This window comes from Aythya ferina (genome assembly GCF_964211825.1).
Source record: "Aythya ferina genome assembly, chromosome: 1".
NCBI classification, from domain to species: domain Eukaryota; kingdom Metazoa; phylum Chordata; class Aves; order Anseriformes; family Anatidae; genus Aythya; species Aythya ferina.
The window spans coordinates 134,715,921-134,731,942 of record NC_140296.1 but is presented as its reverse complement, the minus strand read 5'-3'; the positions used below and the strand labels follow the sequence as shown (position 1 = coordinate 134,731,942).

At 36.8% G+C, this 16,022-nt stretch overlaps 1 protein-coding gene across 5 annotated transcripts in view; it reads left to right on the top strand.

The window, feature by feature from the left end:
• The first annotated feature begins 108 nt into the window (after window positions 1-108).
• SMC1B (structural maintenance of chromosomes 1B) overlaps window positions 109-16,022 on the top strand; it is a 39,936-nt gene continuing 24,022 nt past the window's right edge. For 4 of the 5 annotated variants that reach the window (XM_084496702.1, XM_084496701.1, XM_084496700.1 and 1 more), the window contains exons 1-11: window positions 109-343; window positions 2,023-2,211; window positions 2,782-2,894; window positions 4,112-4,315; window positions 4,657-4,895; window positions 5,264-5,522; window positions 6,918-7,058; window positions 8,429-8,511; window positions 9,455-9,662; window positions 12,580-12,765; window positions 15,535-15,714. In XM_084496702.1, coding sequence (XP_084352828.1) covers window positions 235-343; window positions 2,023-2,211; window positions 2,782-2,894; window positions 4,112-4,315; window positions 4,657-4,895; window positions 5,264-5,522; window positions 6,918-7,058; window positions 8,429-8,511; window positions 9,455-9,662; window positions 12,580-12,765; window positions 15,535-15,714 — 1,911 coding nt within the window. In that variant the 5' untranslated portion in view covers window positions 109-234. The remainder of the gene's footprint in view (window positions 344-2,022; window positions 2,212-2,781; window positions 2,895-4,111; window positions 4,316-4,656; window positions 4,896-5,263; window positions 5,523-6,917; window positions 7,059-8,428; window positions 8,512-9,454; window positions 9,663-12,579; window positions 12,766-15,534; window positions 15,715-16,022) is intronic. The other variant, XM_084496704.1, reaches the window with a different exon arrangement.

Here is a 16,022-nt window from a genome sequence, read left to right as displayed (position 1 = left end):
GGCGGCAGCAACACAGCGGGTCGCTAGGGCAACCGAAGCCCCACCTGTTAATGGCGGCCGCTAATAACGCCTCTTAACGGCGGCGCTGTTCGATGCCTACTGAGGGGCGAGGCGGCGTGAGCTTTTCTTCTCCTCTCGGTCCCGGGACGTAACCTAATTAAAAAAAAAAAAAAAAAACAACGATTATTTAAATCTTGTGCGGGCGGTTTGTGGGCTGTGTGTGTCCCTGCAGGGATGGGCTACCTGAAGCTGCTGGTGATGAAAGACTTCAAGTCCTGGCGGGGGGAACAGGTCATTGGCCCCTTCATGAGGTTCAACTGCATCATTGGGCCCAACGGAGCAGGTAGCGGTGTGCTGCAGGGCTTGGGGGCAGACAGTCTTCTTCACTGTAGATACAAAGATAGAGGTTTTGGTTGCTCTGCTTGCCCACGTTTAGCTCTGGGGGCCTAATGAGGAGAAAGTGGTAGGTGTGTTGGTAGAGTAGTAGGGGCTGAGTGGATAAGGATGGCAGTAGCAGGTTGTTGAGTTGCAAGGTTTGGCCCAGGGCAAGGTAGACCTTGTGGGCCTGCTTCAAATCCCTTCACATACACCTTCTTCTGGAAGCTTCTGAGCTGCCATTGCTTCTTCAATTAGAGAGGTGGATTTCTAGTTTTCCCTATTCTTTTCCTGAAGTAAAGGCATCTTTAATGCTTAGGGTTGTAAAGTGTAGTAATGCAAAGACGCTTCTTGGTTAGAATATGTAGTCTTTGCATTATGAGTAAGCACTTCTGGAGGGGAGAGAGCAGCCGTTTGGGATGGCTGCTACTTTGCTTATGGTATTTTAGTCCACAAGAGCCTTTGCTTGTAGATGTGACTAAGCGTTGTTATGCACTGGGTGGTGGAACTTTTCAGCAGAAGCAAACCAAATTTTGAAAGCTGCATTTGAAAAATGGGATTTAATCTTTTATTTGACTGAGAGCAATGTGATATGCAGTGTGAGATGTCCTGATGAAGAACCACAAAGATGGGGATAGGTTTTGGTCTTAGTTCCCCAGTATATTAGTGATTTAATTTAGGATTTAGCTTTTAGATCCTTATGTTCCTTTTTTTCTTTTAATTGGAGTGTGTTCAATGAATCTAAATAGCTAGCTATTGTCAGTTAGCTTCATTATCATATCCTGAATCATCCTGACTTATCCTCACTTTTAAATATTTGCAAGTCTCAAAACTGCATATTTTTTTCCGGGCACTGTTTGAGGTGAATCTTATAGACGATTCAGGAAAAAATAATGGGAAAGTTGTGTGATATCTGAATTATATTTTATTCCTTCTATTTTCACTCTGATATTAATCCCTTTTTGATATTCTGGTAAATGAGTCAAATTATTGCTAAAGTAGCAAGGTTAAAGACAGATGCTAATTAAACTGTCAACAGAAATGATCAATACTAAAGGAAAAAGGATTCAATGAAGAGATTTCTTTTTTAGTCTAAGGAGTATTTTCAGAAAACTCTATTGTTGCGGTGAATGGATGTGGGAAAGTACTTGTGTTCTCCAGAACACCATAGTCCTAGGGCAAAGGCTATTGCTATGTGAAAGAGTCCTTATGCAGCAGAACTCTCTGACAGCATTATATAATAATTATATAATAGATATATAATAATATATATAAAGAAACTGTAGAATAATATATGCAAAGGAAACTGTGAGGATTATGATGTTGCTAGTTCAGTTTAATGACCTCTAGAAATGCCTGTGTAAAATTGGTTCAACTGGTTCTAGCAGGCTGGATGTAACAGTTTAGTTGTGATTTTTATTACAGATAGGCTTATCTGCTGCCAGTATGTTGCATCTTAGGAATGGATTTCTTTATTCTGTATAATATTATTTTTTTTCCTCAGTGGAATGCAGAATTAGAATTAATATAGAATTGTGTATCTACATGTGTTTTTTTTAAGTTAATTGTTAATCAAATCTCTTAATTTCTGCCATGTTAAACTCACTGTTTTATGTTTTTCATGTGTGTTGTTTTTTTTTCCTTTAGGAAAATCTAACATAATGGATGCTGTTAGTTTTGTGATGTGTGAAAAGATATCTAACTTGCGAGTTAAAAGTGTTCGAGAACTTATTCATGGAGCGCATGTTGGAAAACCAGTTTCTTCTACAGCAAGCGTAAAGATAGTATATTGTGAAGAAGATGGGGAAGAAAAAACATTTTCAAGAGTTATCCGTGGTACGTAGTAGATTCTTCTGGAGGTACATTCTGTACCTGACTGATAAATAAAAAAATGGAGACCAGGAATTTTAACTTTCAATTTCAAATGCCTAATACTCTGTCATGTTTGGTTAAATTGAGCCCATGAGTCTTGAAATACTTCTTACAGTCCATCAGCAGCATCTTGATAGCATTGAAAAGTGCACTGAAAAACTGCATGGAAAAAACAGTAAGGGCAAAGTTAAAAATTAACCAAACCATGAATATGCTATTTGCTCTGTACTTTTGATCTGTAGAATTTTCATTAGGAATACATATATGGTGTAGGAACTCCATAGTCTAGAAACTAGAGTGTGATGCCTTGCTGGAAGTACAAGCCCTTAAGCATCTGTTACCTTTTTGTAAGCATGCAGCTAGAATTTCAGTACAGAAGAGTGAAGTTACTGAAATGACTAAGGGAAAAGTTGAAATCCATTTTCTTCTTTGAGGAGGTTGCTCGGTTAGGGGGAAATATAAGCGGAATAATTTTACCTATGTGTTTTGTGTTATAGCCGTTTTACAGTGATTATTTCTTCTTTCTTCCTTTAGATAGTTGTTCTGAATTTATTTTCAATGATAAAACAGTCACCCGATCTACTTACATATCTGAGCTTGAAAAAATAGGCATACTTGTCAAAGCTAGGAATTGTCTTATTTTTCAGGTGAGCATTTAAGGTATTTTGTAAAGCAAACAAATTTCTGAGATTATTTTATATCTGTAACAGGTATCTATTTAATAGTCAAGCTAGTTTTCTAATTTGATAGACTTAGATAGTTTAAATCCAATAAACTTTATCCTGATCTCATTTAAGAATTGTAAGACTGTGAAATGTAAATTACGGATTTTTGTATACATGAGTGTACTAGTAAGAAAGAAAGTATTTTGGAAGAAATTCAGGACTTGGATGCTTAAAACTAAAGACTTCTAAACTAAAAATTAAAAAAAAAAAAAAAAAAAAACTAAAAATTAAAGAAAACTAAAGAAACTAAAGATTCTTAGATTTTGAAATGTTTATTTTATGAATTTAGAATTTAGTGCTAGAAAAAGATTATTGCATCACGTAACTTCCTTGTTAGTCAAGATAAATGAAAATTTATACGTCTGTGTTAAGATTTAGGGATTGAAAATGCTATTGATTTATTGCTTCAGAAGTATTTAGTGGTACTGGTCAGAAATGTCACGTGCTTATGATAAATACATTTCATGAGATTGTTTTCCTTATATTTACTGAACTATGGATGTAAAATTCCAAAGGAAGAACTAATTTTTTCCGTCTTATAGAAGGAGTAGGTATAGGTGCTTCTTGTGATAATACTTACTGTGGTGAGGGCATTTGCCCACCAATAAAAAAAAATAAGTCATACAGTTTACTGAAATTCCTTCAGATCAGCAAAGATTTGACTAGCTAATGTATGGATAAAAATTGTGCACCCATTAACTTTGGGAGTTAAAAAATTTTCTAGTGCACTGACTTCAGCTATTAAGCTTTTGAAACTGTTATTTAAAATCTTTCTTGTTACCTTATTTTTCATTGAAAATTACTTTCAGTTCCTTTAAAGAGACTAATGACATTTAATTTTGGCTTTCTGATACTGCTCACTGATTTGTTCAGGTAGATTTTGTTTGAAGGTGTTTCTGTTAGTCAATTACTGGTATTATAAAATTATGCAATCAGATGAAGTGGCTAGGTTGTAGTCCTTTTGTTTCTATACTTCGGGGTTGAATCTAAAAGTACATACTTACAATTATGCTAACCCTTAAAATATCAGGAGATAAATCTTCATTATATACTTATGGAGAAGAAATTCACATTACATAGCATAATAATCTGCAGGTTGTTTTTTGTTTGTTTGTTTGTTTTTTTCAATTTTGTTGTAGGGAACAGTAGAACTGATTGCAATGAAGAAGCCAAAGGAAAGAACTCAACTTTTTGAACAAATCAGTAATTCATGGCAATATGCTGAGGAATATGAAAGAAAAAAGAAAAAAATGGAGCAAGCAGAAGAGGATGCACACTTTAATTATAACAAGAAAAAAAGTATTGCAGCAGAACGCAAACAAGCAAAGATGGAAAAAGAGGAGGTAACTCAAATTGCCTAATTTTTCTGCATAATTTTACATCATTTAGGAATTTAGATATGTTTTTTAAAATTCACTTCATTCATACAGTATTTTTTCAATATACTTTAATATACGTAATTTTCTGTACTTTTAAGTATATAATTATAAAAATGTGATAATTTAAAGGGTAGATTTGCCAGGATAATTGATTTAAGGGTAAGACTTAGGTATCTGAGTTTTGATTAGTGCACATTACATGAATTATAGCTGTTGGTATGTTAGCCAATACCACTTTGGACTTGAAATTAGACTTCTGGTTATTTTAAAATCTTGTTTTGAACTAATAAATTTAATGTTGGTAGGCAGATCGTTACCAGATGCTCATCAAGGAAATGCATGAAAACAGGATACAGCTACAGCTTTTCCAGCTTTATTACAATGAAAAAAACATTGACTTTATGAAAAAAAGGTTGGATGAAAAGAATATGGAGGCTAGTATCAAGAAAGATTCTCTTGCTACAGCAGAAAATGAATTTAGAGCCAAGAAAAAAGTGCTTGGTGTACTAAATAGAGACCAACAGCGCTTGGAAGGAGAAATGAAGTAAGTTTTCCAATCAAGTTCTCTGATAGTTAAAGCACAGTCTTTAAGGGAATTGCTTGGAAGGCAGGCATTTCCTGCTGAAGCAGGTAGTGTGGTATCTCTATGCTACTATGGAAGTCAGTTCGTAGCAGTTAAAGTAATAACTAGATATTGGGGTCGTACCATCCTTCCCAAAGTTTTCAGTAATTTTATTATAGAAATAATGTGTTTGCCATGAGATTTTAGACTGTTGTACTTCACTGACATTTATATTTTCCATGGATATTAAAATAAAAAAAATCATCTGTGGGTATGTAGCCTTGCAGCTGGCAACCATTTTTGATTTGTATGTTTGTTTGAGGGGATGGTTTTGTTTTTTGTTCCTTTAGGACTCTTCAAGTGTCACTGGTTCAGCATAGAGCCCTCTATGTAAAAGCAAAAGAAAACACTTCCTACCAAATCAAGAAAATAGAAATGTCTAAAAAATTTCTGAGGGACAAGGAGAAATACTGTGATAAGGAAAAGCAGAACATAAAAGACCTGGAGATAGAACTGTATGAAACTGAGAAGGCGTGGAGAGAATTTGAGAAGAAAACTAAAGAGGAGATATTGCAGAGAGCAGCAGATATTGAGCTGAGAGAAAGTCAGGTGAATTGGGAGAACAAAAGCCAAAGTGTTGTTTACTAGTGAAGTCTGAAATCCACACTGATGAATCTGTGATTTCTAATGTTCTTGCTGTTGAGTTCAAACAAAAACAAGATTTTAGCTTTTATTCAGAGACTCTTAATCAGATAAATAGAAATGATGCTGCAGTCTTTTGGGGTACTGAGCTGTCTCCTTTCTGGTAGAAGGGGAAAAAACAGGCAGATTTCTGGGAAGTTCCAAGCAGTGAACAGTTCTAGGAAATCTGAATATTAGAAATGTCCTGTTCTGACATTAGATGTGGTACATATCTCAGGGTGTGTAGTCTTCTAAGCAATAGGAGAAGGTATTCTATTGAAAGAAGCAATGAATTTCAAGTGAATAAGAAGTTGAGAAGAGTTTGATGGAAACTTTCAGAAGAGTTGTAGGCAGGGACTTGCCTCTATGGGTTAGGGTTATAGCTGCATGTAATTATCCATGGTTAGGCTATTTTATCTGTTTGGGGTTGATTGGTTGGTGTTAGTGTTTTTCTTTCTTCGTGGAAGTCCAGAAAGTACAGTATGGGAGGGTAGGTGAGAAAATATCTTGTAGGGTCTTGGGCTGAGGGGATCCATTTTGAGAAATTAAATATTGCTGAAATCTGTTTTCAATTCGGAAAATGAAAACAAAAATGCAAACAAGATCGTGTTGTAATCCCACCCAATGTGGGTCAGAATCTAAAATTGAGATACTCAAAAGTGAGCTTATTTCAAGTTTTAGAAGGGAAGTACTGAATCATTTTACAGTAAATTCACATTTTAGAAAGCTATCTTTGCAACCATTTGGTGACAAAACCCTCCTAAAACCAAGTACTAGCTTCTCGTCTCCACTGTCTCTTCCTTAAAGTATTTTCTGATCAATTAATGGAGAACCTGAGGGATTGCTTATTTTAGCATGTGAATCTTTGTGTTTTGCACTTTAGACACATTTGTCAAATTAGTTGTAACTTTGCGGCATTGCTTAAAGTGTTGTTTCGTATGTTAACCTTAAAAGTATATATTTGATAATGTAGAAATGTTGTAATAAGAATGGTGTTATAGTAAATCTGCACAAATTTTGGCCTGTGCAAAGACTTCTGTGTTACCGTTTGCTGTAAAGTACTGTCAACTTTATGAACTTTCCTGGAAGATAAAAATTGTTTTAAGTTTAAATATTTCTTGTCTGTGGTCTTAAATAAGTGTAAGCTTTGAATTGACTCTTCCTTTAATATAATTGCTGATAATGGAATTAATAGCTGGAATGACTAAAAATTATTTGGCTTTTGTAATATTTTTTTAATAAGGTAGATAATTACTAACTGAGGATATAAAACCATGAGCCATCCCACTTTCAGTGGTGTGAAATTTTTTGTTATTTTCCCAGTTGGAGCGCTATAAAGAGCTAAAGGAAATAGCAAGAAGGAAAGTGGCTACGCTAACCCAGCAGCTAGAAAAACTTCAGTGGGAGCAAAAAGCGGATCAAGAAAGGATGAAACTTAACAGGAGAAAGAAAAAAGAAGTTGAGGTACTTGTATCCAGCTAGAATTACGTTTAAAAAGAAAAATGTTCTGTTTCTGTACCTGTGCCACTGGTTTAAATGTCTATATAAATACATAAAGTGCTTTATCGCAAATCCTTAGCAAAGGAGATTGATTGTGAGTGTTCGTGTAGTTTTCGTATTGCAACAAGTTTAACAAAATGACTTGTATATTTGTTCAGAGAATGGTTGCATGGGCCCATGCAACCAGATTTTATTTTGTGAACACTGGCTGTAGCATTTTACAGTTGCTCAGAATTCAGAAAACTCAAAAGTCCATCAGACAGGATGTTACCATTTCTAGAGGTCCTTACATCTAATTGTTCTAAACGTAAATTTGCTTGTATAGAAAAGCCTACATTTTACATGATAGCTTGAGGGTGTAAAGTCATTCTTGCCATCATATTTAAGTTAATGCTTGTACATCCATTTGCTGTTGATAGGATGCTTTTTTCATTGAAGCACTAGGTACCAGAAGAAACTATTCACTAACTAAAAGTGAAATTCTATTCCTTGTGCACCACAAATTCTGTTTTAGTGTTGAGAAGGACATAAGGGATGCTGAGAGTTCATAAAATGTATGTCTTACCATTCAGAGTTGGTATTACTCATGTGTGTATATATATGAAATTCCTATTAAAATAAATTGGAACTTTGTGCTTCTCTATTTTTGCATAACAATTCTCTTACCTCCTTTAAATATAGATATCAAAATATCATTAGTGTGCATTGCTAGTAAATGTTACATGCCTTTAAAAAATAGAAAGGAGTAGAAGGAGACCAATAGATTTAAAATTAGAGATGATAGAGATACATAACGTACTTTGAAACAAAACAATAGGTCACAAGGATTTTGGAAGTTATGACTTAATAAAATGTGTATTTTTTTTTTCACTTGATGTAGTATGTGTTTTTATTAAGTTTGAGTAGTTGAAAAGGCTTGTTTTGTTGTTGGTTTGTTTTTGCTAGTACTATGTTTTTGTTTGGGGTTAGGAAAAAGCTTTTATTCTTGCAAAGCACATTTTTTGTTTTAACACCTGTAATTTACTAACACTGTGTGTAAAATTATCCCACTGATGGTGTCGTGATTCTTTGTGCTGAAGAGGCTTTCTCTGAACTGTTGCCAAACATGAAAAGTACAGTAACGTCTCCAGCAAGGTAAAATTATTTTTGCTATTCATAGTGCAGCTTAATCTGCTATTGAAAATAGATGCTGTTGCGTCAGCATGAAATACTTACAAGGAAGAAAAGATGCATCTCAGTACTTACTTGGAATTAAGAGCTTTATATATTGCTGTGAAATAAATAAGTAAATAAAATCATTTGATCCTTAACACATTCTATATGTGATTTCTTAGGAAAACATTAAACAGACTGTGGAACGGATAGAAGAGCATAAAAGACGAATAGAGAAGTTGGAAGAGTACACCAAGTTATGCATGTATGTTTAAAAAAGTAAAAGCTAATTAGATTTCTTGTATGTTAACGTATTTTCAAATTCTTCTGCTGTGGTATTAATTTTTCCTGTTACTTTAGCTGTCAAATTAAGTAGGAAATATGATGACACCCATATGTTGTTTGAAACGTTATTATAATCGCTTCTAATTTCTTGTATGTGTGCAAATTACATCACTACACATAGGGTTTGGGGCTATTAGTGTAGAAATTCTGAGAGAGAGAATAGGGGCAGTGTTGTAGTTGTGCTGCTCTAGAAACAAGTTAATATTGACACTGTATTAGGAGCACAACTCAGTTCTTGTTCTGTTTTCTACCTGATTTTCACTCTTTGTGAAATAAAAGTACATAAGCCCTACGTTGACCAACCCGATCTAGCTTTGATGTTAGCCCTGTTCTCTGCAGGTCAGAATAGATACCTTCAGAGATTTCTCCCAGCCTGTTGTCTTCCTATGCATCTGTATCGTGCACTTTGGCTTAGCGGTGCTGTGTATGCACTGAACAAAGTTTTGCTATGGTCAGATAGCAGCAAACCCATTGCAACTGTGATACAAAATTATTTTAATTAAGTATTGTGTAGTGGAGTTTAGCAAAGCCTTAATGACTTTGCATTGGCATGAAGTGAGTCATAGTTTTGAATGAGAATCTTCAGTCCTTCATAGTTTTACAATATCAGACCTTTTATTGATGGTGGATACAATAATGGCGTTTCATATTGCAGTCATAAATTCACACTGGAACTCAATTTGGAAACCTTAGCAATAGCTTGTGCTATAGAATGCAACTCAGTAAGTGACTTCTTACAGATTCTAAAAGACTTCAATGATTGTTTTGTAGTCTGTGGCCTTGGAATGATTTTAATTTTGTAAACCAAAAGCTTGTATACATGAAACAGTAAACTGCTTTCCTCCCTTTGCTTTGGTTCAAAGTGAGTCATTGGCAGAGAAGAAACGTCAGGAAGAAACACTTACTGAAGAAATAAAAAACTCAACAATACGAATGGCTGAAGTGAATGAAGAATTGAACAAAATAGTTGGTGAACTGCAGAATGCCAAAATCGATTACCATGAAGGAAAGCGTCAGCAAATGAGAGCAGAGTTGCTGGAAAGTCTCAGAAGACTGTATCCAGATTCTGTGGTAATTGAATGACCTCACTTAGATGCCATATATTACAATTCAGAACTGAGAATTCTGCTTAAGACTGTGTAAGCAGCTAGAGTAAAGTGGACTCTCTTGTATGTTATGTTAAGCTTCAGGCCTGCTTCAGTGCACGTGGCAAAATAGTACTACTGGAAGAGGAGCATTTGCTGTCATTATTTTTCAGAGATTCCAGTAACAGACTAGTACTTGCATCAAAAAAGTTTTGATCGCTTGTGTGCTTTTTATGGAGTGTGACTTATTTTTTTTTTCCTATTCTAAACTGTGATTGTCTATACTAAAACATATTGACTTGCTTACTTTGAACAAATGAATGGGAAGATCAGCTCTAAGCCCATCTATCCCAGGAAGAATACTCCAGGTGCATTTGTTCCCATTTTTTTCCCCAGATTGTTCTCGATACTCCAGACTTCTGTTCACAAATGGTTTGTTTATCAAATACTATGCTTTACTTAAATCACCCACCGATAATGTCAGTGTTTTGTGTATTCTGAGTTATCACGAGATCTCAAGATATTTACCAAGATTGATTGAATGCTTTATGAGGCATGTCTACACCACTTTTATAGATACTTTTAAAGATAATTATTCTGACTCTGGAAGCAACTCCAAGTAAGAACTCTTTAATAAATCTAATCAACTGAATAGTTGCTCCCTGGGTATACCTCAGTATACTCAGTCCTTTTTGGTATGCATACTCATTTGAGATTTACAAGCTGGGAATTCCATTTTGGAAAAACAACAAAAAAAAATGTTTAGAAGTTGACATCTCTACTTCCTAGTGCAGCCATAATAACATAGTATTTTATTTTTTTCTCAGTTATGCTCTGCTTATTTGTCTTTGACAGAACCTCAGCATGTGGCAAGTGTTAGCTTTTTATAATACGTGCTCACAAGATGTTCAAAAAGAATCAGAAGAATGACTGCATGTCTCTTTTTGCTTTCTCTTTACATTGTATCCCTATATGACAAGAATTGGACCATACTGGTGATACCTTGCTCGCCTAGGGGAGAGCTGGTGTCCTAGGTGTTCTGTCATTTTCCTTCAAGAGCTGCAGACTTAGAGTACTCACCAATGCAATGGCTTTGGAAATAGAAAGTGGATAACTTAAAACAGCAGCATGTGAGGCAGCAGAGTTGCTTTGAGCTGCTTCCTTTGATGTATTAATTCTAGATTACTGAACACAATCCAAATTAAAGTCTCAGGATGAAAGGTCATGACAGGTTTCATCTGATTGATAGTCCACTAAGTCCTCAGTCAGAACTAGAGGAAATTTTGGTGTTGGTCTTTTGGATTTCATAGGCAAAAAAAAAAAAAAAATACAAATGCCTTATTGTTTCAAAACATTTAGTTCTTAAATCAGTGTTAAAGTTTATATTCTGGAAATATATTTTTTTTTAATGGTCAGTGAACGTTCCAGGTACTGGAATAGCCACCCAGCAATCTTGAGTCCTGCTGTGTAAAGGCCACATGGCACTTCTCATGGTTTTGTCTGATTAACATAGTGAACTTTGCAGCTTACTACAGTTTTTACAATTTTATTTTCAAAATGTCATTCCTACACTAGTAGTTCTAATTGGCAAGGTTACTGTTTTTAGATTGTTAGGCGGCTGTTATTTATTCCCATAGAAATCTGGCATTACACCTGGACTCAAATGCCTCTGTGTAGTTCTGAGTGTCTGAAACATCACATGCCTGAGTTGCAGACAGGAACATCCAAGTTGATGAAACTGAGGAAAATGAGGAAACTAAATGAAGGCGTTTATAGTGTTGTGTGTTATCCTTGCAATTATTCTTTTTGTTTCAGAGAATTGAAAGCATTTACCAAGAGAAGGGTAAAAGAGCAGATCATAGTAAGCTACAATTTGATCTGCTGTAAATTATATTATTTATACTATGGCATCAGATAATGCTATGGATGACCTATCACATACAGCTCCTCACATGCTCACATACAGTCTTCCTGTTATCATTTGATAATAAACATAAAATCATAGAAATGCAGGAGACCAGTAGCTATATGTGAACAAGCAGGAAAATTGTTCTTCAATAAAATTATAGATTACAATGTTCAGAATGTGCATTGGCTTTAATTTTTCAGGGAAAGTTCAACTGTAACTAAAATTACAGGAACAGAACTAAAGATCTTTAGGGAACATACACAGCAAAGAACTGAAGTTCTTGTAGGTGAGAGTTCTCATGGGTGGGAACAGCTGTTGAAAGAGCAAAAGCGAGTGTATTACAGAACTTGAAAGAATAGTTAGAATTTGTAACTGCTTTTTGGTAGTAGGTGGTTGTTTATTGCATCACAGTGATAATCTGATAATACCTGTATCTGATCATACTTTTTTTTTTAATATGTTTTGATCTGTGGCAAATAATCTTGTTATTGTCATTTAGATTTACTGTCATTCTGTGGAGTTAGTATGCACTTGGAATAAATTTTATCTCTGGAGGTGATACTTCAATATAAGGCAAAATAGGCTTAATTATTTGGACTGCACAGTACAAGAAAAGCAGTTTTGACTCTTTTTCATGCTACTATTATAAGAAGTTAACTTATTTTTTGAGTTGAAGCTACAGTAGGCTGTTTAGTCTTTCTTGCTGTCATTTTCCAGTTAGCCGTTCTATTTATATAGGATCTTATCAGTCAAAGATCTTATTGTATTAGGCACTTTCATTCCAGCCAAAAAAGATGCTTAGCCAATTTTACTATTGTCACTCTGTTGTACTTCTAAAAGTACATGCTAAAGATTGCAAGTAATGCAATAAGATGTATGTAACTGTCACCTTAGGGGAAGAAATTAAACGTTTTCAGATTTTGAAGTCATACTTTGCCATTTGGACTGATGACTACTAATTACATTTTTATTTCTCCATATTTTTTATCTTCAGTTTGGAAGACTGCTTGACTTGTGCCAACCTATTCATAAAAAATACCAGCTTGCTGTCACCAAAGTGTTCAGCAAATACATGACTGCTATTGTTGTTGCCACGGAAAAAACAGCAAGAGATTGCATTCGGTTCCTAAAACAAGAACGAGCTGAACCCGAAACTTTTCTTGCTTTGGATTACCTTGATGTAAGTACATTTTTCTTTTTCCTGTTATCAGCAACTTAATACACTTGTAAATCTTGATACTGTCTCCTTTAAGCTAACTAAAACAGGCTTAAGTGCTACAGTAAAGCAAACATGGTTTGAGAACGACTGTAAAGCTCAAAACATTACATGCTCTTGATGAGATTCAGACCCTTCTTCTGCCTATATATTTAGATGTTTTATGCCTTGTGAAGTATTATCACAGACCAGTTGAGGTTGGAAGGGACCTGGAAGTGTTCTTGTCCAACCACTCTGCTAAACCAGGGCCATGTAGGGCACATTTCCCAGGGCTATGTGCAGACAGCTCTTGAATGCTTCCAGGAAGGGAGGCTCCACGAACACTCTGGGCAGCTTAGTCCATTGCTCTGTGACCCATAGCACAGAAGGGCTTCCTAGTGTTCAGGTGAAACCTTCTGTTATCTGTTTGTGCCTGTTGCTTCTTGTCCTGGCACTGGGCACCTCAGTGCAAAAACCTGTCTCTGTTCTTTATACTGTCTCTACAGGTATTTGTACATGCTGTTGAGATCACCTTGAGCCTTCTTTTCTCCAGGCTAAACAGATCCAGGTATCTCAGCCTTTCCTCACAGGAGAAACATTCCAGTCCCTTTAATCATCTTAGCAGTCCTCTGCTGCACTCCAGTAGCTCTATATCTTTCTTGTCCTGGGGAGACCAGGCCTGGACACAATACTTCCCACAGCACTGCTGAGGGGAGGAAAAGGATAATCTCCCTTGACCTGCTGGCCACAGTGCTGTCAGTTGAGTCTAGGATACCATTAGCCTTCTCTGTTGTAAAGGCACTTTGCTGGCTCGTACTAAACTTGGTGTCTACCAGGACCCCACGGTCCTTTTCTGCTGGACTGCTTTCCAGTTTTTTAGCCCTCGGTGTGTTGCGGAGCATGGGATTATTCCTCCCCAGGGGCAGGACTTAACATTTCCCTCAGCTGAATGTCATGAAGATCTTTACTGCCTGGTTCTCCAGCCCGTCCAGCTCTGTCTGGGTGGCAACATGACCCTCTGGTCTGTCAGCTGCTTCTCCCAGTTCTGTGTCATTTGCAGACTTGCTGAGGGTGCGCCCTGCCCCATCATCCGGGTCATTAATGAAGATGTTCAGCAGGAACATCCTAGTGCTGACTACTGGGATACATAGCTTGTTACTGGCCTCTGGCCTCCTCCATTTCGAGCCTGGCAGTTCAGCCAGTTTTCAGGGCACCTCACTGAATGCTCATACGTCAACAGCTTGTCTGTGAGGATCGTGTTGGGTACAGGGTTAAAAGCCTTTACTGAAGTCCAGGCAGACAGTATCCACTGCTCTTCCCTCATCTACCAGGCCAGTCGTTTCATTGTGGAAGGCTATCTGGTGAGTCTGTGCTGACTGCTCCTGGTTACTTTCTTGTTCATGTGCCTGGAAATGGATTCCAGAATTAGTTGCTCCATCACCTTCCCAGGGTTGTAGGTGAAGCTGTTTGGCCTGTAGTGTTGTGGGTCCTCCTTCTTGGTCCCTTTTGAAGATGAGAAAGATGTTTGTTCTCCTGCAGTCCTCAAGCATCTCTCCCAGTCATCATGATTGTTCAAATGTTATTGAAAGTGGCCTTGCAATTACATCAGCCAGTTCCCTCAGCTCTTGTGTGTTCATCCCATCAGCCAGTTCCCTAAGCTCTTGTGTGTTCATCCCATCTGAGCCCGTGGACTTCTGTATTTCTGGTTTGCTTTAGCATTCACTGACCTGATCTTTCACCAAGGGCATGTTTTCCTTGTTTAAGCCTTCAACTGATGTCTGGGACCTGGTGTTCCTGAAGGTTGGTCTTGCTAGTATAGTCTGAGGTAAAGGAGGTCTTCTATCATACCATTTGACACCAGGTCCTCTGCCTCATTCAGCAGAAAGTGTGTGTTTTCTCTCATCTTTCTTTTGCCATCTATGCACTTACCGAAGCTCCTCCTTTGGCATCCCTGGACATACTCAATTCTGTTTGGAATTTGTTTTCCTTAACTGTAATCTGTGTGCTTGCGTAGTGCCTCTCTTTTCCTACCAGGTCTTGTGTCCATGCTTCTATCTTCTGTATACTTCTGTTTGTGTTTTGTTTTGTTTTGTTTTGTTTTCTTCCTTGTAGCCTTCCTGCCATTTTTACTTGACTTCCTGCATGTTGGTATAGACCTCTCCTGGAGGGAGGGGATCCTTGAAATTAACCAGCATTTGTGAGCCACTCTTCCCTTCAAGGCCTTGTCCCATGGGACTCTTCCAAGCAGATTCTTAAAGGGACCAAAGTCTACTATCTTGACATCCAGTGTCATCATCTTGCTTTTTGACCTAATTTCTCCTCTTAAGATCCTGAACTCTCCTATCACAGGGTCACTGCAGTCGAAGTTGCTTTCATCTTTTGCATCAAGACTCTCCTTGTTGGTATGAGGTCCAGCAGAGCACCTCTCCTCACAGATGCCTCCCACACGTGGGTGAGGAAGTTGTCTGTGATTTTCAGGAGCCTCCTATATTGCTTACGTCCTGCTGTGTTGTCCATTGAGCAGAGAGCTGCTTGGTTGAAGTCCCCATGAGCACAAGGGTCTGTTGAAAGTGAGGCTTTACAGGTTTCAGGACTGTTTTGTACACAGAACATGAAAAACAGATCTGTTTCTACTTTTGTAGTGACTGAGTGACCCATTATTTTGATTTGTACATCCTGTCCCCAGACCACTGAGATTTAGATATGGTTTGCTATTACAACGTGAATTTTAAACACTGCATGTTTGCATTACAGGTTAAGCCAATTAATGAGAAGTTAAGAGAGATAAAAGGAGCTAAAATGCTGGTGGATGTTGTACAAACTCCATTTGATCCACTGAAAAAAGTAATTCAGTTTGTGAGTGGGAATGGCTTGGTCTGTGAAACAGTTAAAGAAGCAAGACAAATAGCATTTGATGGACCAGTGAGGTTGAAAGTAAGAAGTTGAATTTTGTTCTATATGTTAGGTATTTAATGCCATTTAAATATTTATTCTATGTACATCCTACAAAATACTGCAGATAAACAAAAAATGATGCTGTGCTCTCTAGTCTATTCCCACATAAACAAATAGCCAGGTATTTTACATGCTTGCATTTTTCTCTCTATAGTAGTATATTTAAATGATTTCCTAGGTAAAGGAGGCAAATTAGAAAAGATTGTTAGTTAGCGTTCAGACTTGTTTCTTGACATAGTCCTCTGTTGATAAAAGGAAAGATAAGGAAAAATGGATAATCCTGTTCT